The 23,043-nt window shown below is 42.2% G+C and overlaps 1 protein-coding gene across 2 annotated transcripts in view; it reads left to right on the top strand.

Annotated features, from left to right (window-relative positions):
* Positions 1 to 23,043, top strand: part of LOC139334703 (TOX high mobility group box family member 2-like) — an 80,837-nt gene that overhangs the window by 25,027 nt on the left and 32,767 nt on the right. The window contains exons 2-3 of one of the 2 annotated variants that reach the window (XM_070967793.1): positions 3,443 to 3,535; positions 12,409 to 12,468. In XM_070967793.1, coding sequence (XP_070823894.1) covers positions 3,443 to 3,535; positions 12,409 to 12,468 — 153 coding nt within the window. The remainder of the gene's footprint in view (positions 1 to 3,442; positions 3,536 to 12,408; positions 12,469 to 23,043) is intronic. The other variant, XM_070967794.1, reaches the window with a different exon arrangement.

The following is a 23,043-nucleotide window of genomic DNA, read 5'->3' as shown; positions in this document are numbered from 1 at the left end:
TGATTATACCGGGATAGCATGGAACTGACTAAAGCTTGTCAGGCCTGCACTGCTCTGTTACACAGTGGAAGGATCACGGTTGTGAAATCTGTCTGATTGAATGTATGATAACAATGTCGATCATAAAAATAGGGCAGAATGTTTGTTACTTTGAGTGGACTGCAGATATAAAATATGCGCATTTCTAAACACTTGCACATCCTCAAGTACATTGAATGTAAAAAAAAAAAAGAAGAGGAAGGCTCAGCATTGCAGGGCCGTGGTGCTTGTATAGCATTTAAGCTTTAAGCCAACACTATAGATTATCTGTAGCTTATAATACATGTAAACAATGTATTATGTATCGTGAAAATCCACATCTCACCTAACCAGCTCTTTGAAAACAAAGCTCATGTTTGTTACGTTTTCACATATGAAATGAGATTCACGTGTAATGTCTCATATTCCTTGTTTGAAAAATCTGAAATGTAGCTACATGTCTAGTTCTCGTTACCTCGATGAATAACAAAGTACTGAAAACAAGAGCTTGCCAGGGTTTTTGTTGTCAATTTCAAATGTGATTAGTATGAGCATAATAAGCAGTGGCTGAGGCACACGAACCGACACTAATACACACTTTTCCCCAGTATGATGCTGTCCCCTATAGACGAAGCTAACAGATGGTAGAATCTATTTATGCTCACTCAGGTGATGAGTTTGTATGCTTAAGGTTATTCTACAGTTTCCTGCACCTAGCGTTGACTTGTTGTTGTGTTGTGGAAAATATAGTCAGCTGTGGAGTTGCAGTCACACTGCATGTATTGATTGCCTCATTATTCTTCATTACTCCTTTCATTAATTTTGACTTGGCACTGTACCATGGTATTCCTGTTCATTTCCATCCTTTTCCTACCTGTTGGTTACCTGCCTCAGGAGCTGGCGGCGTGATGCTCTCAGACTCCTGAAGGCTCGTCAGCCATGTGGCAACAGCGAGATATTTCTAGGTGGCATCTGAGGCTGCAAAGTGCAAAGTCTGGTTGATGCCTGGCAACTGGCCTGCAATGTTGTTGTTACTGAAGCTAGACAACACGACATCGACAACACGACACGACAACAGCAAACATCCTTTAGTGTATCTCCTAGTCCGCAGAAAAAATAGAGGAAAAGTCAAGAACCTTGTTGTTGCTTTTTTCTATGAAAATCTTTTATCAGTTCATCATTATATGAGTTGATGAGGATTTTCTTGGAATATGAAGGCTGAATCAGAGCATTTGGAGCAGTAGGCCGAAGAAAGCTTCTACATCCTTGTGTCTTTCATACGAGAGACAGCGAGCATAATTGAGTAAATGTATTTAAGTATTTGAGCGAGCCGATTCAGCCTCTCTGGGATGGCTGATATTGTACTTAGGAAGAATATTGCCTGAGGCAATTCATTAGTGGTAAATAATTGAGAAGCTCGGATAGTGCTAAGGTGAAATGCTGTTATTATTTTATGGAGTTTGTGTTCTTAGGGCTCTTCAGTTTAAGAATATTAAAAATGCACACGGCTTTCCACAAATTACTCACTGGAAAGATTCACAATGGGCGCTAATGACTAGCCATCCATCTTCCATTGTTTTCATGCTCTGTAAAAGTGTTTCCCTGCACCATTATCAATTCTTTTTCTGCTTTTGGTAATGCTCTTTTATTTTATGAAAGATGTCATTTTACCCGCATGCTTTTAACATTTTTTACTCATTTCATTTGATTCAGGTGATTAAGGCACATCAGCTATTACAGTGGGATACCTTTCATTGACATTTTATGTACTTCTGAAACCTTGTAACTTACATCGTAGCGTCCAGCCTCTCAACAAAGGGTGTGGAGGGTGTAATGGAGCTGTCAACCAGGCGTGCAGCAGACTATATGCAGCTATATGAATAGTGAGGGTTTAGATCAAACATCAGCAGTCTTGCAAAGACTCATTGGCAAACTAATAAATCTGCCCCATGTCAGTGTGGAGTACACCTGCATCTGTTTATTTAACCTCTCATATGCTCAGATGTCATTTTTTATATTCATTTGTATTCAACTAAGTTTCTATCTGCTGAAAGGTTTTATAAAGCTTTCCTTTGAACGCTACTGTTTTGTTTTTTTTTTCCTCTCTGTGGCTTTCTTGTTTGTGCATGCTTCAACTCTTATGTGTTAAAGAACTGTCACCTGGACATGTTGGTTTTCCGATGATGCAACTTAAAGGCCACTGAGGTTTTATTTAACGTCGTATACACCCACTTGCCATCATGTGACAACCTCAAAATGGGAGAGCAACTGATGGTCTGATCGGTTATTCACAGCACTATATGTACTTTAATAGTATGACGTGTTTAGTTCGTGGTCTGTGGTCTGGGCGCAAGACCTGTTGGTCCTTAACAAGTCCAGCGTTATGTATAGTTGGTGTAATGTTTGTGAAGATGTTAACACATGTGGGGGCACTTTCATTTCAGCCATCGTAGCAGAGGATGGCAGAGGATGTTAGCTGGTCTGTCTGTCTGACTGTGTGTCAGTCCATTTGTCTTGTGGAAAAACGCTTTGAGTGCAAAATGCTGAATGGGTTGATATTTGATATGAACATTCATGGTCCTCAGAGGATGACTCCTGTCTTCATTACCATCAGCAGGCACTTGATGACGGGGTACCTCTAAACCTCATGAGGGAGTATCAAATATCCTAAAACCGCTAGTGTACAGAGGATGAACCCTTTTGATTCTGGTCACATGGTGCCATGAAGCTAAACCACACTGTTTGCCTCACACATTTTTCAGCCATTCGAAAGGTTGTTTTCCATTGCGTAATGAGGATTTCAGCCTCACTGGGCTGAAGTTTAATATGTTATGTGGCTTTGATTATGTGCGCTCATATTTGCAGGTCATATTTATAATGCAGGTTATGTTAGATTACTCTCACAGTTGTTCATAATCCAGCGATTGCTGTGAGCTGTGTTTAATGTATGTGGAGACAGTGTAAATCCACTCGTTGCTCCATGATACTCCTTTAGTCTCAGATCCTTGGCTCAGTGCCAGTGTTCAGCCCCACTGTCTTGTAGAGGGTTTGTGTATATGCTTGTCAGTGTGTGTAAGAGAGTAGGGAGGTGGGCAGAAGGAGGAGGCGTGTTCGGGGTGGAGGGGATGTCAGCTCATTAACCTCCATTCTTTGCCTAGCATGGCGCTGCGTAGAGTCACTGTGTAAGTCTCATGTCATTACTCCTCCCCCTGCACGCGTGTGCTGGGCATGAGGGGAAGAGCAACTGGAGGAAGGGGGAAGGACGGAAAGGTTCACGACAGAGGACGGGGGGGTTCTTGACATGTTCCTTTACAAATGCCCTGCTTGTATCTCACATAAACTAAAGCCCCGCCATCTCGTTTCCTTCCCCACCTTTGTCTTCTCTGTCTCTTTCTCTCCCTGCTGTCTCTCTCGCTAACCACAGGCCCGGTACAGTGTGGGTGAACGAGGGGTTAGACTCCACACTGCCCACCCCCCTGGCATCAATCCAGCTAGGAAAAGACTGCCCACTGCTGTGGTGAGATATAGTAGCCTAGCCTCCAATTTCTGAAACCATGTCTGTTTGTAGCCAATTGCTTCAGAAAGGTGTACCACAAGGTACTGACCTGGGCCCGGTGTTTTTTTGGAGGCTTCTTTTGGAGGCGCTGAGAATATCTAGAGTTGTTAAAAAATATTTGCTTAATGGAGAGATATACTGTATTTACTTCAACTTGGTAAAACATGCACATACTGCCATATACATGTGTGAATACATTCGAAAAACTCATTATTTCATGTTCTCCTCCACACAGTGCAAATATTGCATTTATTTGCATTGAAAAACAGTTACATTTACTGGAATTCACAGATGATACCAGGAGTTTCTTAATCGCTGCAACATATGTGTGAAAGCATGCATAGGTGTAAAACACGCCTCTGTAGTTGCTAAAGTTGGGTCACACTGTGTGAGCATCCATCGAAACACATTTAGTCTGAATCTGAAAGCACCTTTGACATCTCCAGAGTTAATCTTTGATCATGTATTATTAAATGATGAATAAATGACTCCAATGCAGTGCCCAAAATATAGCACATAGATATTTCTACAAGCAGCCTGCTCTCAGAATAAGTTACTTTCTGTGAATGTTATATCTGTTTGAGCTACGCTGATTTATTAGCCTGCCTGATATTACTGGTAATAATGTAGCATACCTTCCTGTATGGTAAACTAAAGTGTTTTTGTGTTAATATTTGCGTGTGTGTTACTAGTGCGATAATTATTTGCTGTCAGAAAGTGAACAAACCACAATCTGATTATCAGTACTGTAACAATAACAATTACAACACTTCCCTCACAACTCCCATAACTGTAGATCTATGCTGCCTGTTAAAGTCTATGCCATGGTGGTGCATGTAGGACACAGACATAACCTTTCGTGTCATCTCCCAACAAAGAAGACACCTATTTAAACAGGTTGATGTGTTTCCTATACTCGTAATGATTTATTTTAGTCACTGCCAGAACAGTCAGACTTCAGACTTTTTTTCTTCTTCTCTCTTTGCTCTTTCATACTTTATTCTGTGCAGAGGCAAGAGAGCAGTAGATTGCAATAAGATAACCAATTATATGCTAGAGGAAACCAGACTTTTTTTTCCCTGCTGCTGTTATCTGATGCTGCGGTGAGCAGAGGCAAAGGGCTGGGGTAATGTGACATTCACTCTGCCCTTTATCTTCTCTCATCGCTGTTTACCCTAGTCAGTTAAAAGTGGCTTGTGCTCTGCATCCTCTCCTGCAGCCAGAGAAACCTCACTGACATAGACTCACACTGAGACGTGCACTTACTGTACAGACACACATATTGTACATACAGACACACAAAGCACACACACACATATTCTCACCCCAACCAGACAGTGTAAGTGTCAGGTAGATTGGTGGGATAACCACTTTCCTCCTAGTAGCGGCCATGTTGTTAAGTATAGCCTATTGCATCTGCTGGGTCTAGCTGCTAATTGCATGTGATGGTGCTCTGCTTGATGTCAAGAAGGTGTTTCCCAGCACTGGTTAGCAGGCAGGCTGTTGAAGGCCACCGCAGCAGGATGAGGGAGGTCGTGTGGGTGGCACTTTGGTCTGACATAATTTTTTTCTGTTAAACCTTTGCACATGCTCTTACATGTGGTGCAGTCCATGTTAATTACCTCTTTTGCTCTCTGCTTTGGAGACAGTGCACTGATGATACACAATCCAGCTATATGTTGACATTTTGCACCTCTTGGAGAGATGGTGCATCCATGTTTCATCTAGCGAGCCCCATAGGGACAGAAGCTTTGACCTAAAGCTGCGTATCACATAGAAGTACATTTCACTCATAATCCTGAATAAAAGATGTTTTTAGCCAGTTGGGTGGAGCAGAAATAAGATAAAAAATGCTTAAATGATCAACCTTAAAGTTCATTCAGAAAACCTGTTAGCAAACAGTTGCCTCTACATCCAGCAGAAAGCAACACTAGCATTCATTTGGAGTCATGTCTCTGGCCGTCTGATGCAAATGTTCACTCTCGTTTTAGCTCTGTTTTTGCCTCCACCAGCTGCTGAGGGAAATATCTGTTTCTTTTGCAGCCAAAGGCTCCACTGTGTTCACCAACTAGTCGCCAACTTTGTTTAGGCCATTTGGTGAAGGGTAGTGTACAGGTGTTTTTTTCCTCACAGAGAGCTGAAAGACGCTAAAACTCTCCTGCGAAGTCACTGCAGGTCCATGTGATAATTCTCTGTGGGTTCAACATGACAAGTGACCCACTTCACAAACAAGTAGTCATGTGATCCACTGCTGATCACACAGATGGATAAACGTTAAGAGCGAATTACATTTGTTTCCTAAAAAGTAGTGACAGCATGTGAATATTTTGATCTGTTAAAATGTTATTTGATATGAAACCATCACAGACTGGGTAGGTTGGTAAACACGAGCCCCCTGTGTGCTGTTTGCTGACACAGGTTACATGGTTTCTGTGTATTACAGTTCTGGTTTCTTAAAACATTTTCTTGTTACGGCTTTTTGCAACCACAAATATGAAGTTTGTATTGTAAGCTTCACTTTCACTCAGAATTTGAAGACTGTTTTGTTGCTGTGCCTGCAATTGGAACAGAAGTCATATCGTTATTAGAAATTACTTCTCTATGAAATGATTTTTATTGTTATATTAACTCAAAAACACAATGAGACAGAAAAAACAGATTTTCCGAAACATTCTTAAAGGCATCGACCTGCGATTGCTGTTAAAACAGTGTGACTTATTATGCGTCACCATCACAGTTTAGATTTTTATCCTGCTGTGAACTCACTAACTCACAGTGAACCTGAGTTCACAGTGGAAACAAAACCTTATTTAGCGCCTCCCCACCTGGCCTCCCTAACACACACACACACGCACACACACACACACACACACACACACACACACACACTCACACACACACACACACACACACACACACACACACACACACACAGCGCTTCTCCTCAATCTCCCCTCCCATCTCTGCTGTTGACTGTTGGTTCTGTTTTGTGGTTGCTCCAGTGCAACAGAAACTGGATGAATGAGAGCTTCAGCTTGCCTTCTTTATTTTTACACATCACACGGTATAGGTGGAGCCGGAAGCGGTTGGAACCTGTATCATGTCTTTTGTGAAAAAGGTTTTTTTTTTTCCCAAGCTGTTTCTGATGGGAAGTGTGCTGTGTGTTTGTGTGTATTGTCTGAGTGTGGAATGCTTTAGACCTGATCATAACAAACAGAGCTGATGCTCATTAGATGTGAGCTGATGGATCGCACCGTCGCTGACAATAAAAGAAAATATTTCTTGAACAGAATCAGCTGGAGAAGTAACGCAGGTAGTCTTTATAACACTTTTGAAACATCCCTTTGAGGAAATGCAGCGCTGGACCGATTCATGTTTCCAATTCCTCTAACTAAATACTCTCTAGGTTGGCACGAGGCCAGCAGATTCCAAACCGAATTCCATCAAAACCCCTCCGTGAGATACTGCTGCGTGTATCTTGTCGATATCTGATCATGGCGTCTATGTTATGTGGTCCGCTGACCGGAGCACTGTGTGTCCAGATAAACATAGCCCAGGTTTTGCATATGAAAATGAACCATGCAGCTGATAAAGGTGAGGATACATAAGATGCTGGGCGTTGGTGGATGTGACCCCGGTGCTGCTGCAGCTGAGTGTGCACATGCAGTGTGTATGTGTGTGTGTGTGCGTGCATGTGTGTGTTTGTGTGTCGTGTGTGTACAGGATCAAACTCTCACACCCAGGAAGAGGCCCTGTTTCCCTTATCTAACGACAACAGAGCATGTGTCGCCATGGCCACAGGCTGCGCTTTTTATGGGCTTTGTGTGTGTGTTTGTGTATATGTGCGTGTGTGTGTGTGTGAGTGCCATGTTCATTGTTTGCCCATGTTCATTGTTTGCTTGGGGCGTGGTGCAACACCAGAATTGTTACTATAGTCTCTCCTCTCTTCCCTATTTCTCTCTCCTCCTCCCATGCAACTCTGAAGTCTATCTACTGTAGCTTTCTTTCTTTCTTTCTTTCTTTCTTTCTTTCTTTCTTTCTTTCTTTCTTTCTTTCTTTCTTTCTGTCTGTCTCTCAACCTCTTTGTTTTCACTCTTCCTCTGCTTTTAATTGTGTGTGTGTGTGTGTGTGTGTGTGTGTGTGTGTGTGTGTGTGTGTGTGTGTGTGCGTGCATAAGTCTGTCTCTCTGCCTTTCTGTCTGTCTGTCTGTCTGTCTGTCTGTCTGTCTGTCTGTCTCATCCTCTTGTCTGGCTTTGAACCAGCTCTGACAAGTTGGGCAACATCGAAATTCAGTGGCACATTGTCTCACGTTGAGGTTTGTTAGGTCTCTCCTGCAGCTTAATTGTACAGAGGACGAGGGAGAGAGAGATGTAAAAAGAGAAATGAAGAGAAGAGGGGGAAGATGAGGAAGAAGGGTGTTCAAACAGGCATACATATTGCATGAGCCCCCACCATCACCACCACCTCCACCACCTCCACCACCACCACACCCCTTTCTTCACAGAATGGCTGTGTACTGTTCTGGGCTTATTAATTCCGCTCGGTGAGAGAATTATTTTTAGAGACTTGGTGTACTGGCAAAGGCTTTTAAAGTCACAAGTATTACACATTCTGCTTATAGATTCCCTTTTAAAATCGAAAAGCTCTAAAAGTTTGTTGTGGTCCTTCTTTGGTGTGATCCTGTGTGTTCTTTTGTTACACTTCTACAGATGTTGCTATGGTCTGCTTGAAAGGTAATTGGGTAAATGTCAAATTCTTCCTTTTCTTTCCCACGCACCAACATCTCTAAAAGTAGAAGTAGTACTATCACAGTGTGAAAATACTGTAAAGAAAAAAAACTTTCTTAAGAGAAGTCAGGAAGAGAATTGCCCCCTCAGGGTGTGTATTATTTATGTAACTGGATTATTAATATTAATGCATGAACTTATAAGCAGCATTTTAATGTTGCAGCCAGCCAAGGTAGATTTAAAACTACTTTATACACTTTTGAGTTGTTTAATCCTGAACAATGCAGCGTTCTTTACAAGATGCTGTAAAATCCTCATCTGCAGTAAAGTAATCAGTAACTATAGCTGATACATGAATGTAGTGGAGTAAAAAATGCAGTATTTACCTCAGAAATACAGTGGAAAAGAAGAAGAAAGTAGCCTGACACGGAAATACACTTCCTTACTTTCCACCGCCTGTGAAGCCCTTTGAGACGAGCTTGTAATAATGTTATATAAATAATGTTATATAAATAAACCTGAATTGTAGTTTAGCTGTTGATACTAATAGAAAAGAGATTAGTGTTTGTGTGTTTCAAATCACTGGATCCAGTTATGTAAGTTATGACAATTATTATTTTATTCTGCTCCTACATAATTGGTGTCCTAGCTTTCAAAAATTAAGGTTTTTTTCCATCATTTTTCTGTCTAATGATTGGACATTGTTGTAACATTACACAGGCACACGAGTGCCTCATCCCCCCCCCCCACAAACAGATGTTGCCTTGACGGCTTTACGAGGAGCTTATATGAATTGTCCATCAATCAAAAACAATCTTCCATGGAGTCTGTAATTTTGCCTCCGATCCTGCCATCAACTGCCTCACCGGTGCACTCCAAGATGAAAAGATCCCAGCATTGTATTGCACCATTAGCACTGTGTAAATATTACATGTTTTCCCTGGATATGCTAGTTAGCATTACTTCCACCTTGTGGCTTCATTATTTTTGAAACGCTCAGCTTTGTCGATGATTGCGAGGCATGACCTAGTTCTGGGACTCTCTGTGTCTCTCTCTTTCACTGTCTTTGCTTTCTCACTTTTCTTCCTCATTTACTCATTCTCTACGTCTTTTTCGTTCCATCTCGAGCTCTCCACCTCATTTTCTCCTCATGCCGAATCTGTCTACCTCTTTCTTTGTCATTTATTCATTGTCTTTCTGCATTTACTGCCTCAGCATCACCTTCATCCTTTCAGTCGGTCTGTTGCTCTCATCCTCTTTCTCTCTCATGTATGCATTCTTTATTTCACAATTTGTCTCCCTTCCACAACCTATTATTATTTTTCTCTATTCTCACATCCTCCCCCCTCTCTCTCTACGCCTCTCTGACTCTCCTTCCCTCTTCTCCATGTTTTTATTCCTCTCTCCCAGCACCACGTGTGTCACGGAGGGAAACATCGCGAGCAGTGGTCCCTGCTGAACAATTACCATGCAAAGCAATCCAAATAGAGATGTTTGCCGAAAACAACATGTGTGTAATTACTGCTTAATGAGGCCCTTGTCTCAGGCAGAATGCCCAATTAGACTGCCGATGAGAAAGCGATGCCAAGGCCCACTGAAGAAAGAGAGAGAAGAGGGGGAGGGAGATGGAGAAGGAGAAGGAGAAGGAGAGGGAGGTTGTAACACGGAGAGCGGTGGGGACGATGAGAACATGGGAAAGGGAACAGAGGAGAGAGAAAGCAGCAAGGAGGGAGGATAGAAAAGAGGAAGAAACAGTGAAGCCGGGGGCGGGGGGGGGGGGGGATGAAGAAAGAGGGAAGAACAGAGAAAGAGAAGATGATTTCTGCTGTGAATGTGGAGTAATGGCAGAGCTGATAGCATTGAGCCGAGGATAAATTGGCATTTTAAGTGGGAGAGCGAGGCAGTGCAAAGGAGAGCCATGGAGAGAAGAGCAGGGGAAACAGCTTTACATTGCAATATATGGGCAGCCATGTTGAAGCACAAAATGGCTGACCTTTCCAGGCTGCATTTGGCCTTTTTGGTGAATATTACACTGCAGATGGAATTGGTGAAAATGAGCACTGTCTGACTTCATTGCTTCATTTGGAGCTGAAAGAAACAGCAATAAGGCTCGGCAGTCGAAGAATTCAGTTTGCAGAAATAAGCTTAAATGCAAGAACTGGCAGCATTTTGTTAAAAATGGCATTACTCACTGACTGTACTCTCCTTTCACCCGAGAGAATCTTATTCCAGAGAAGCTCTCAAAATGGCTTTACGTCACCAGTGATATCAAAGTGGATTTCAATGGAATGAAATTGGTCAGTTATGCGAGGACAAGAGGCTTTCATGTGAGGAGCAGAGAGTTTATTGTAGATATGTCACCAAGGTCAACATCACTTTGGCCCTCTCAGTGAGCTGCAGTCACTTCTGGCTGTCAGGTGATGGACGCCACCATGCTTCATTAAGCAAATTATTGTCCGCGTCTCCAGCTTCTAGCATTGGACAATTAGTCAGCATTCAGCTCTACCTGAGATAAACATGCCATTTTTACAGATTAATCGTGTGAGGTGTGAATGCCGCTTAAAAGCAAGTGCTTGTCTCGGTTTCATTTTTGCGTCTGTGGTTGAATGTAAATGCAATCATTAGAATAACCAAGTGAATCCTCACAAGGGCTTCCATGACACGTGTCGTTAACCAACCATTGCCCCGAGGCAGGCGCTCATTCCCCCGGCCTTTCTCCTGCAATAATGTACAGTAATTTCTCTTTCTCACCACTCACACGCTCATTTAGCTAATTCAACTTTCTCCTGTCGACCGGTGTGGATATTAGATTTCACCCACAGGAATTCTTCCCATTTCCGTCCATTAGTCCACCTAGTCGGACATTGTTTTTGAGCAGGTATATCTGGTATGATCCATTTGTGTTCACTCATATCCAGCGTGTGTTTATCTTTCAAGCATTCAGTTGCTTTCTCCACAGGCACAAAGCAAACCAACCCCAAATGAAAAGCCCCCCCTACCCACCCCCATATCTTCACATCTGAGGAATTTGACATGGAATGCTGTCTAGTTTGATCACGTTGTCTCTGCTGTCTGTTCCAGAGACTTCTATGCATTGATTTCACAAAGGATGACCTCCGTCAACAAACAAAAAGGAGGCTTTGTTTGACACGTTTGGTCTGTGTGTGTGTGTGTGTGTGTGTGTGTGTGTGTGTGTGTGTGTGTGTGTGTGTGTGTGTGTGTGTGTGTGTTATTATCCAGTCCAGTCAAGGTTTGTTCCATTTGCTGCAAGCGTAGTATGACAAAGCTTTATGCCTTTGGAAGCCAAAGGCATTTCACAATGCGGCTCTTCTTAACATGGTAACGGTTTCTCAGTCACCTTGACACTGCACAGGTTCAGTAACTGAGCCTTTTGTGGGGCAGAATCTCATTTTCTCTGGAGCCAAAAACAGAATCTGTGTTGTTTTTTCCTTCATTTGTCGCCCACTCGAAGCTGATCTCAGTGGGGACTTCTTCAGGGATTTAGCTCACCAGCACACAAGACATCAGAGCTAGCATGTTGCACGTCACGCTCAACCGGTGGCCTGGTGCTGTTTCCCAGCACCCTTCGGGGTCAGGGGTCATTTGTTGTTACGAGAGCACTAACCCTGTGTCAAACAGTGTTTTGGCACCTGCAGCAAGAGATCTTTCAGTGCCTGATTAACTCCATCCTGAAGGCCCAGCATGCCCTCACTTTGCGGCACACACACACACACGCACACACACACACCCTGGATCCACAGCCTCAGACAAGAACACACACACTTTACTACTGTCTGCACTCACAGATTCATTCACACTCATTCTCCCTCTCAGACACACAGCAGAGCCCACAGGGAAAAGCCCATCTCTCGTCACTGTGCTCATGTAGCCTAATTACCGGCCCGCTGACGAACAGTAATTACCCACGCTGCCATGCCACCACGAGGTTTAACCAAAGTGACAAAGTCATTAGTCTCACACTTCAGGCCACCCGTAAAGAGCCTTTCCTCTTCACACCTCCTCCCCAGCCCGCTTTTTTTTTTCACACATTTTTTTTTTTCCCTATAGCACAATATGTTTATTTCTCCTCTCTGTTTCTGTCCGCAGTTTGATGGTGACAACATGTACATGAATGACAATAACCAAGAGTTTCGGTCTCCAAACCAGGTAAGACAGCCCACGTCTTTTCCTATGAACCCCACACGCTTGTATAAATAAATAAATATCTGGGAAACTGTGGTGTTATTAGCTTCAGTATTGCAGGTGTCAGCTTTTAAGAGTTTATATAATTAGAATAATATGTTTTGGTAAATGTTGGAAAATGTTAAATGCCAGTAAAGGTGCTCATTAAGTAAAGGCGGGGTTGGCTGTAAACAGACACGGTGCTGCGTAAAACTGGAAAATAGGCACAATTTACTGGTAATCTGAGTGGAGAACTTAAGTCACAATGGCATGTCGACACTCTGACGTTATTAACTGTTGAGGGTAAATCTTTAAACTTCATCGGCCAAATGTGATGATTCTTAAAAGATCGTGTACAAGCAAGACATGAAGACAAGCTATGCTAGCAACATAGCTCGAGGGATAACAGTCTGTTGGTTAAAAAAACTGAAATATCTCAACACTGGATGGATTGCCATGACACTTTGTGCCGACAGAGGTCCCAAGAAAATTAAATCTACTAATGTTGGAGCCCTAACTTTTCCTGTAGCGCCACTGACAAGCTGACATTCTAGATATTTAGTGCCACCCTCAGGTCAAGATTTCGCTTTGTCCAATACTTTGGTGATTTATGATCAAATACTTGCAACACTAAAGACATTCCCATCAGCCTCAGCTCTAATTTGTTTTCAGTGCTAATAAGAAAATGTTAGCATGCTAACCTGCATCACTAAGACGTTGACTTTGATAAACATACCTACGAAACATCAGCATGCCACTGTTGAATGTCATTGAGAGCATGTTAGCATGCTGACATTAGCATTTAGTTGTGTCAATGTACAGCCTCACAGTGTGGTCACAGTCACGTTTTCCATTGTACTCTATGAATCCACAGATTTGGTACGTTGGTATGTTACTGCTTCATAGTCAGATTAACTCAGTGACAGCAGCAACAGGAATGTGATCTCTGGTTGGCAGTTTTACCAGGTGTCTGACATGTCAGATCATCTGATCTCTTCAACTTTCAAGTGAAAACTTGAGTATTAGAGATGAAGAGGTGTCTTTTGCAAGATCTCATGCTGAAGATTTCTCTTAAAATCTTTTATGTAAGAGCAAGTGATGTTTTTTGTGTAACATCAGCTGATTCAAAGATCAAATCATTGATCGGTATGGGTAGCCTTGAAACCCTAATCGGAACATCACTCTAAAACAGGCGTCCATGACTTTGAGCCTCTCTTGCTAAGTAGAAAAAAACATTTAATTCCTCATAAGTCAAAGTAACCCTCTAACATGTGCTGTTTGATAGATTGCTTTATCCAAAGCACATTAATGTAACATATATCTTTAACATTACAGGGATTAAACCATTAACCCCAACAGTGTCAGTACAAGGTCAACCCACTGAGCTAAACGGGTCACTCACAGATAAACCAGCACTAATGTTCACTCTTCCAACTCTTCCAGACTCATTGAAGTACTGGTCCCAGTCTGTAGCGGCACAATCATAGTCACACTGTCAGTGAGTTAGACAGGCGCGGCACAAAGTGCTCCCAGCTGGTAGATGGGAACACATGGCCGGACATATGGCAGAATTTGGAGCTCCAGGATTTGTTGATCCAGCGGCAAGGCCTTCATGTTCTGACAAAACACGACGAGGTGGAGGCTCCTCGTCAATTAGCGCCTCGCCAAATACTGTCAGGGAGTCGCGGGACAAGGCCAGAAGGCTGAGGACGGCGGGACACACACACATGCACTCTCACACACAAACACACACGCATACTGTAAAAGGAAGTGACACATTCTCTGACACAAAGTTATTCATAGGTCATAAGCACATGTGCAAGAAGACATTCTCAATTTCAGTTTGTTTCACTCATGTACTGTACGAACTGCACACACACACACACACACACACACACACACACACACACACACACACACACGTGTCTATACATGAGGACCCACATTGACATAATGCTTTCCCTTGTCCATACTCAAAAACTTAACTATCGCAACTACCTAAGTCCAATCCAAACTTTAAAGGGTCTGTTCACCCGATTTACAAGAAGATGTATTTCCTCATTTACTTGAGTGATGTCCAGCCATTCATAGAGTTTTGGTTTTATGTGTTGAGAGTTTGAGAAAGCTGCCACTGAAATGTCTGCCACCACCTCAATTCAATGGGGACAAATGAAATTTAATACGTGGCTCCCTAAATGTGAAAAATGATGTGTGGAGAACAGACACTTCCCTTTGCAGAAACAATTTTCTGGCTACTCTGGATAACCTACAAACCATGCTTTAAACTGATTTTACAGGAGCTGCCCTCTGCCAAAGAGGTTTTTTAGCAATTTGTGTGAACTGACCCTTTCAACCTAATTATAACATTATCAACATTAACCCTAAAACTGTCTCGGCTGTCAAGCAGCCCTTTGAAGAAGTGATGACCAGCCAAAATGTCCTCACTGTGCAAGTGTGCTTACTGTCAGAATGTAAAACTTAAATTGGTCCTTGGAAAGACTGACGAACATACATATGTATGTGCACATGAACACATACATATACACGCTCATAAATCCATGCACACACACATACTGTCATGAACCCTGAAACACACACACACACACACACATACATATATACACACCGTCATGCTATAGCTATAAGGTTGTCTTTCCTTTGATGTTGAGATTGAGTGACTGTAATGAGGGGTCGAGGGGGGCTTTAGCAGCTTATTGTCTACTTATAACACACATCACAGACGATGAGGTCCATCGCTGTTTGCCACTTTTCCTGATCTGCCCCAATTATGTCACTTTGCTTGCATACATGGGTGTGTGCTAATTGGGATAAATGTCCAGCTTTGTAGTTTCTCTGCTGCAACGGTCACATGTCAATCATTGACACCCACTCCAGGTTTGCAGTGTTGTGTCAACAAATACCTTCTTAGTGGATGAGGCAATTTGGGCTTTTCAAAACATGTCAGCTGCAGTTGATGCTCTGTCAGTGCCGTCAAATATAAGCTTACACACCACTTCTGAATAGCCCACCGAACACGGAGTTCACTGTTTGGCCTCCATTTTTTTAATGGAGCAGATTTAATTTGAAGTTTAGAAGAGGGAGGATATAAAGTTGAATAGAGCCTTCAGCACAGGTTTTAAGGAAAGTAAACGTTAGCTGCAGCCCTGATGACAAATACCTGAGTGGCTAGCACTGATCTTGATATCTATGCACAACCTTTTTTAAGCTTGACAGCATAAAAACCCCTATCCCACTGTTTACCAGGAATTTTCCACCCCACAAGCCAAACCATTACATTCTAGTTGTCTTGTGCATAAGTTTACACATATTTCCTTATAATTTAGCATGTCCTCTGATGTTTGGATGTTCACCAGAGTTAATCATTTCTCTGGATTCAAACAGTACTTGAGCACAAGCCTGCTTTTTCAAAGGTTAAACCGGTAAAGTCTGAAGAGGTTAACCCATAAATATCTTCAAAGCCACCACATCTGAGGAATATCTGCATTTTGTATGTCGTACAAGATTCATCAGTCTTGCGGCTTGCTGCACATGTGGGCCAATCCTTTCTTAATTGATGCTTAATTGTGTGCATTAGCCGTGCGGTGCTTTGTCACGTACAGCTTGCTTTTGAAGTTAAATCAGACAAATTGGAGGTTCAAATATGGAATCATTTTCTGCATCAATTTGAAATGGTGATTACTGTCTAATGAATATGTTGAATACCTGCCTACGTTCTGCTGTGTGTGTGTGTGTGTGTGTGTGTGTGTGTGTGTGTGTGTGTGTGTGTGTGTGTGTGTGTATTATTACTGTTTTTTAATGTGTTCCTCATTTTTCTTAAGATTTAAACATTCCTCAGCTCTGTTTGTCAAAAGAACAAGATGGAAAACAGTATCATTTCTGTTTCTCGTCGGTTTATTCTGTGTGAACAGCTGCAGTAAGACTTTTATTCTTTGCTTCTGAGGAAAACACTCAGCGCTCACAGCACCATCACAATGGCCAAACATATTGTGAAAGAAGCACCCTGTATATGCCTTAATGCAAGTTTTAACACCACGTTGAGATGCCCACCCGAGCCTTTACATGATGTGTGCCTGTGAAAAAGGTGCATGTAGCCAGAACAGAGAGTCCTTTGTTTGCATGTCTCGGGGTCTTCCACAGTGTACGCACTGAGGTAGCAGTTTGACATAGCCAGGAGATTGCATTACACATAACATCTCTGAGCTTTTAAAAAGAGAAAACCACTAATCAGAAACAGCTTTAAAGGGGCCATTTACTGTATGCTTGAACACAATCTGTCCATTCAAACAAGATGTTTTCAAGGCTTTCAATACGGTATGGGTTCTGTATGAGATATGCGTACACGCTGCACATATGGAGCTCTCAAATGTTTTGATCTATTGAGGTTTAATATTTGGTTCATCTGTTGAGGTTTCAGCCTATATGCAGAAGTGTGGGCGTGTTATTTTGTTCATCCGCATTGTTCATATCTGCCCACACACAAAGCTACTTATGGGATAGTTTGTTGAATTAAAGATTATTAAACATCTCAATTATCCTGATTGACTCAGAATGTGCTTGTGAGCCATGCAGAGTGTGTAATCCCTCTTGTAACCTTGTTCCAGAAGCCTGAAACGCTGGCCACGTCTCGGATTTTTTCAGCAATTCAAATACATGTAGGTCTGGTGTGTGCTCATTCACTACTGATTAGATCAGCATATTTCTTCCAAAAAAAAACAGAGGAGAAGTGCTGCAGAAACCGCAGCGCCTGTGTCAGATGAAATTGACGTCGAGGGACGGACACATCAGGCTCATTTGACCGTGATTTCAGACTGAATAATAAAGAGAAAATGGCAATTGAGTCTGATCTATCTGGTGCATTCATGGCAAATAATGCTGACTGCGGTGTATATTTCTGCAGCACTACAATAGCTGCATGAGAATGATCACGGCCAAACCAAAATGGCTGCCTCCAACCACACATATTCTAATTCTGTATAAAGGACAATTAGTGTTCCTCATTTGGATTCATATCAGGTCTGATCTCTTTGAGTGATTGTGCAGACTTGTACCTCCATGAGTATTTTTGTGTGTTTTGGCTGGCGTCCTCTCTCCCTATAATCAGTCTCTACATCATGTGGATGCATGTCCATGTGTACGGTATATACAGTATATGCATGGGATAGTTTAGAGAAAATTAGAGACCAAAAAAAATGTTTTAAATCTCTGGTTAGAGAGGAAGCTTGAAAGAGAAAACAAGGCAGTGGCAGGAAGAGGGAGAGTAATTTTGTGCGTCTCTTCCTCTCGTGTGTCGTACTTGTTGCATTGTGCTCCTGCGCAGGAGAGGAAGCTCAGGGGCCACTGGTCTTCGGAGAAGCAGCAAGTTTCAGCCTGTTTGTGCCTCTGTGTTTTCTGTTTCCAGGTGTCTTGCTGAGCCATGTGTCTCTATCGATTTGGCCGGCTGCAAGAGAACAGTGGCTGATGTTCGAGATTAGAATAGAAACCTCACTTGTTGGATACAGGCTCTCTCTCTCTCCCTCTCTCTCTCCTCTTTCTGCGTCTGTCTGTTTATTTTCATATATTCTTTAACTCTTGACACTCTCTCACACTCACTCATTCTCTGCCTTTCTCCTTCTTGCTCTGGTTTTTCACCCACGTTCACCCACCCAACTCCTTTCTCCTGAAAATGTCTGGCTCTCACATATATCTCCTAAACTTCAGACAAACAAGTCATGCATTCCTACATATACACAAAGTAATTATACAGCTCATCAATTCCTTCATTAGTTGCTCAAATGCAAAACTCACTGAATCAACTTAACTGAACTTAAAATAAGTTCAGCTAACACCTCGAACATTTTTGTTTTTCAATAGGGTTCATTTTTGCTCTCGGAAAGCAACATCATTTTGTGTTTGAAAGACAAAAAAGACATTATGGGAAGTGGTTGAAGCGGACAGAGATCATGTGACTGAGACGTGTGTAGTGTGTACTACCTTAATTTGATGTTGCATTCGTTGATAAAATGTCGGGGCACCACCTTCCTCAGCTAAGAAGGACTGCAGAAATTAACTGCTATAACGCTGATAAATACTAACGAATGAACTAACGGTAAACCAGTCTGATAACCTGAAGTGTAAATTCTGGATACAGGGATCGTAAATATTCAGTTCAAAAGGACACCGTCTAACCAGGATTTAAATCAAAATATCATTTATTAAGCAGAATTGTGGATAATGGGTAATGTACCATGAACAATAAGACAGAAGATGGGAGGTGATATGACAGAACAAACAAGAAACTTATGGCAACACAAGGGTAAATAAATTGGCGATAGTGAGAGGCAGTCTAAAAGGAGTAATGGGGACGCGAACGCGGAGTTAAGGGAAAGAACGATTAATGGAGAGAATTTGGACGAATTGACCTAATCTTAACCTCACGGACCAACTCTTATTCAAACCCACTTAGCGTGCCTACTTGGTTGCTGGCGTCCCGTTGTGCTCTGCTCCGAACTGGCTCGAAGACGTTCCAGATGTTCGTCCGCGGCTCGATCTACTTGGTGGTCTAGTGGAAGGCCCAGACCTCCAAGATGACAAACTGGTGCGGAACGGGGCGTCTCTGGAACTGGTTCGGCGGTCGGTTACAGATGATGGACTGCTCCGGATGGTTGTGAACCGGACCAAGGATCAACAGCTGGCCGCAGGGTTTGGTTCGGTTGAGTCCGTGACGGATTATTTTAGACTGATAGTACAAATTAAGAGTCTCTTCGATGGCCGGTCGAAGAAGGCTACAAAATTAGTATTACTTGCCTAATTTCACTAATGAAAACAAAACAAAACGTTTGGCTAAAGAAGAAGTTAACTTTGAAGTTTACGGCAAATTATAAGAATACGTCTTCTGAAGATTATTTACGCTACTCGGAATGGCTTGGAGTAGCTCGAAGACGAAAACTTAAGGAGCAAAACGACTGTGCAAAACTTAAGACAAAAGCAAAGAAAGGAATTCAGCTGAGAGTAACTAGACGTGAAAGAAAACAAAGGAACAGAACAAAAGAACAAAACAAAACTAAAAATCTACTACAAATCTACTCTACTATAAAATCTACTAAATCTACTACAAAATCTACTATAACTCTTACTCTAAATATACTCTACTGAAACGCGCACTACACGCAGTTTTTAAAGGTCGCTCCGGGGCGTGTCGAAAGGCAGGCCATCGAATCACGGGAGACTCTTTGTGACGCGCGGTGTAATCTCGCCTCATGGAGCTGAACTAATCAAAGAATCATACGAGGGCTCATCTGCTTCTCACTATGGTCAATCACATATAATTTCAATGACCAATTTTCAATGGCATTTCAACATTGCTCACAGCATGCATTAGACACTTTCTATGGTTGGGTGAAAACATTAAATGATAATCATGGTACAGTTTTATCCTAACAGGTATAATAACTCAATGAATAACTAATACAAAAATAAAGGTAATAATAAAGAGAGGCAGATTATATTTGTCAAAAAAAATGATTATCACGATTACGGTTACTTATCGATAAATGTACCAAGTAAAGCATATTCAATCTGACGGTTAGGAAACTCTGGATGGCAGTATAGTTTGTGGTGACAATTCATACAACTTTATAAAACCGTTAAAATCACAACTTGGTCATACTTCGGGTCAGAGATACGGGAAAAACATCAATATTATGCGTACCCCGAGTCCTGTAGGTTGAAAACATGAAAAGTTAAGTTTGACATAAAATCTGGTTATCTTGGAGTGTTGAGGAAAACACACAAACGTGAGTCACTAGTTGCTTCAAGGGATGTCCGGTTTACGACCATCAGCATTTGCTGATGTCTGTGGATTCCTCTGAGGCCTGCTATTTGTCTCTTAAGGCAGTCTTGTTGTATGGAGTCCTCGGGCTATTGGGGAAGTAATTAGCATAGAGGGGGACATCCTGGTTTAGAGATAGGCGCTGACCTTTTGGCTCTCTTTCTTCAGTGTGTGAGTAAAGTAGTTTACTGAACCAGACTTCCTGTCTCTCTTCGAAACCAGATTGCATTATAGGTAAACCAGACGGTCTATAATTCAATTGGTTGGCGGGTTTACACCTCCATTTCCCTTGAGTATCACCAGAAAAGGAGGGAAAGAAGGGGTCAGTTAAAGGCCGGTTCTGCTACACGTGTATAAAAATAAACATAACAAGAACATGAGCGATCTTTCTCCAAATTAAGAAAAAGGAAGACTCTCTGGGATTTCAGCACAAATGCTGAGAAGTATGCTAATTTTATGACCGAGACGAATAGTTTGACATTTCGGGAAATTTGCTTGTTCACTTTCTTGCCAAGAGTAAGAAGAGAAGATTGATACTACTGTAATGCCTGTACTGTCTATATGAAGCTAAAGCCAGGAGCTGGAACCCAACTTGAGATGTTAAACAAACACGACATAATTTGTTAATTAATTCATTAATTGTGCTTTAGAGAGGTTTGCATATTTAGTTACCTTTGGGCAGAGCAAGGCTAGCTGTAGCACCAATGCTAAGCTGGCATGTTTACATGCAGACATAAAAGTGGTATCAATCATCTAATCTAATGTTCGGCAAGGACGCAAATAAACATATTTACCAAAATGCTGAACAGTTCCTTTAATTTGGCGAGTGGGACATTTATTCGGCTCATGGCATTATGTTCAAAATGTTGAGTTCTGCAATGGATCTGACTATTTAAGTTGACCAATTAAAGACTGACAAACTTATCAAGATGCTCTGATTAAATGACAATAAGATGAGTTAGTTTGATTAAATTAATCAGGAAATGCACACATGGAAATAGAATAAGAAATACTGAAAGGAACAGTTTCAGATTTTGGGAAGTACGTCTCTCAGCTTTCTTTCTGAGAGTTAGATGAGACGATCGATACCACTCGTATGTCACATTAAACATGAGCTAGCAGCCTGTTAGCTTAACTTAGCCTGGCTCTGTCCTAAGGTAAAAAATATATCTCACTTTTTCAAGCTAAGCTAACCGTGCTGCGGGCTGTAGCTTCAGATTTAGCGTGCAGATATGAAAGTGGTATCGACCTTCAGAATAAGAAAAGAGGATAATTCTGTTACAAGCAGTTGACATAATGATGTTTTGTCAATCAGCTATGAATAGACATCCAGATGTTTGACCTGATGTTGTAACACGTCATCCCTTCCCTCCCTCCCTCCCTCCCTCCCTCCCTCCCTCTCTCTATCTGAGGCAGAGACACCTCAGTACACCCTGGCACCGCACACCCAATGTGGGCGATGCTGATGTGAAAAGGCACCGTTACTTAACAGTGACTCACAGTGCACCATATACCCCCACCGCCACAACTGCAACACTCTCCTCACTTCATAACACTCCCCCTCCCCGCCAGACACCCCCCTCACACTCCACTGAGTGTGTTTCTCTTTCTATCCTCTCTCATATCCTTTCCCTGCAAGAAAAGTTAGGGGGACATTCTAGACAAAGGATGAAAAATGAAAATTGAGGGTCTGAAAACGCCAACACACATCTCACTCCCTCTTTGAGGCCGTACGGAGCCGCTGGCAAGGTCGCGAGAATGAAGAAGAGATATATATTGTACGGTATTTAAATTTCAAGAGAGCGTACGATTTCAGTAGCGTGGATCGAGGCTGAAAACAGTTTTCAGCTCTAAACCAGCACTGGGGCGTCAATATCTGAAAACAATGCTGGAGGAACATCAGAGGAGCACCACATCCACGCCCATGCCAGTGGGGATTGTAAGTTACAGTTGTAACCAGGGATCGGTGGTTCTTTATGTAGGTCAGTCCATGTCAGCCAATAAGTCCAATTACCATCAGCCTCTGAAAGAGAACAAGCTGCGACCTCTGCGCTGCTTTCATGGAGCTGAAATGAATGCGATGGATGGAGATTCGTACTCTGCAGCGGAGTAAGGATTTTATTTATTGAGAATAGACAGATATTAGTGAGTGTAGAGTAAACAGCAGGGTGAAAAAATATTAGAGGGAAATGTCAAAGGCAGGGATCCGTGGTGATGTGATTTTCCCTTGTTGGAAGAATATGACAAGATTCATATTTCATGACGTCTGTTGGTATCAGAGGCTTTAAAGAAAACGACCCACTGTCCCACACTTTACGCCGTGCTCCCTCCTCAAATACATAGCCCAAAGAGAAGCAGCACCCCCCCCCCCCAAAAAAAAAAAAAATATATATACAGCAACTTATCGGCAGCGAGAGTGCTCTCAATGATTCATACACTCTTTTAAGAGAACTTGAAACCTTGGCTCTATTTCGGTCCGGGCCTCTCTCTGTATATGCTGCACGACGGAGCAGAGGGATTTAGTGGGACTAAGTAGTTTGATATTTCTATTGGTCTTTTGGTGTATTTTCGCTCTCTCTTTCCCCCACTCTCAGTGATCTTTCTCATCATATGGAGACCAAGGTCATGGCTGATTGAAATATAATAGAAGTGTAGACATCTGGCCTAATACTGTGGGAAGTTAAATCTATTTTAATGGCCCCTGCCGCAGTGGATTCTCTCTGATGCACTCT

Source organism: Chaetodon trifascialis, chromosome 8 (assembly GCF_039877785.1).
Source record: "Chaetodon trifascialis isolate fChaTrf1 chromosome 8, fChaTrf1.hap1, whole genome shotgun sequence".
Taxonomy (NCBI): Eukaryota; Metazoa; Chordata; class Actinopteri; order Chaetodontiformes; family Chaetodontidae; genus Chaetodon; species Chaetodon trifascialis.
This window is presented reverse-complemented; position numbering and strand designations above follow the sequence as displayed.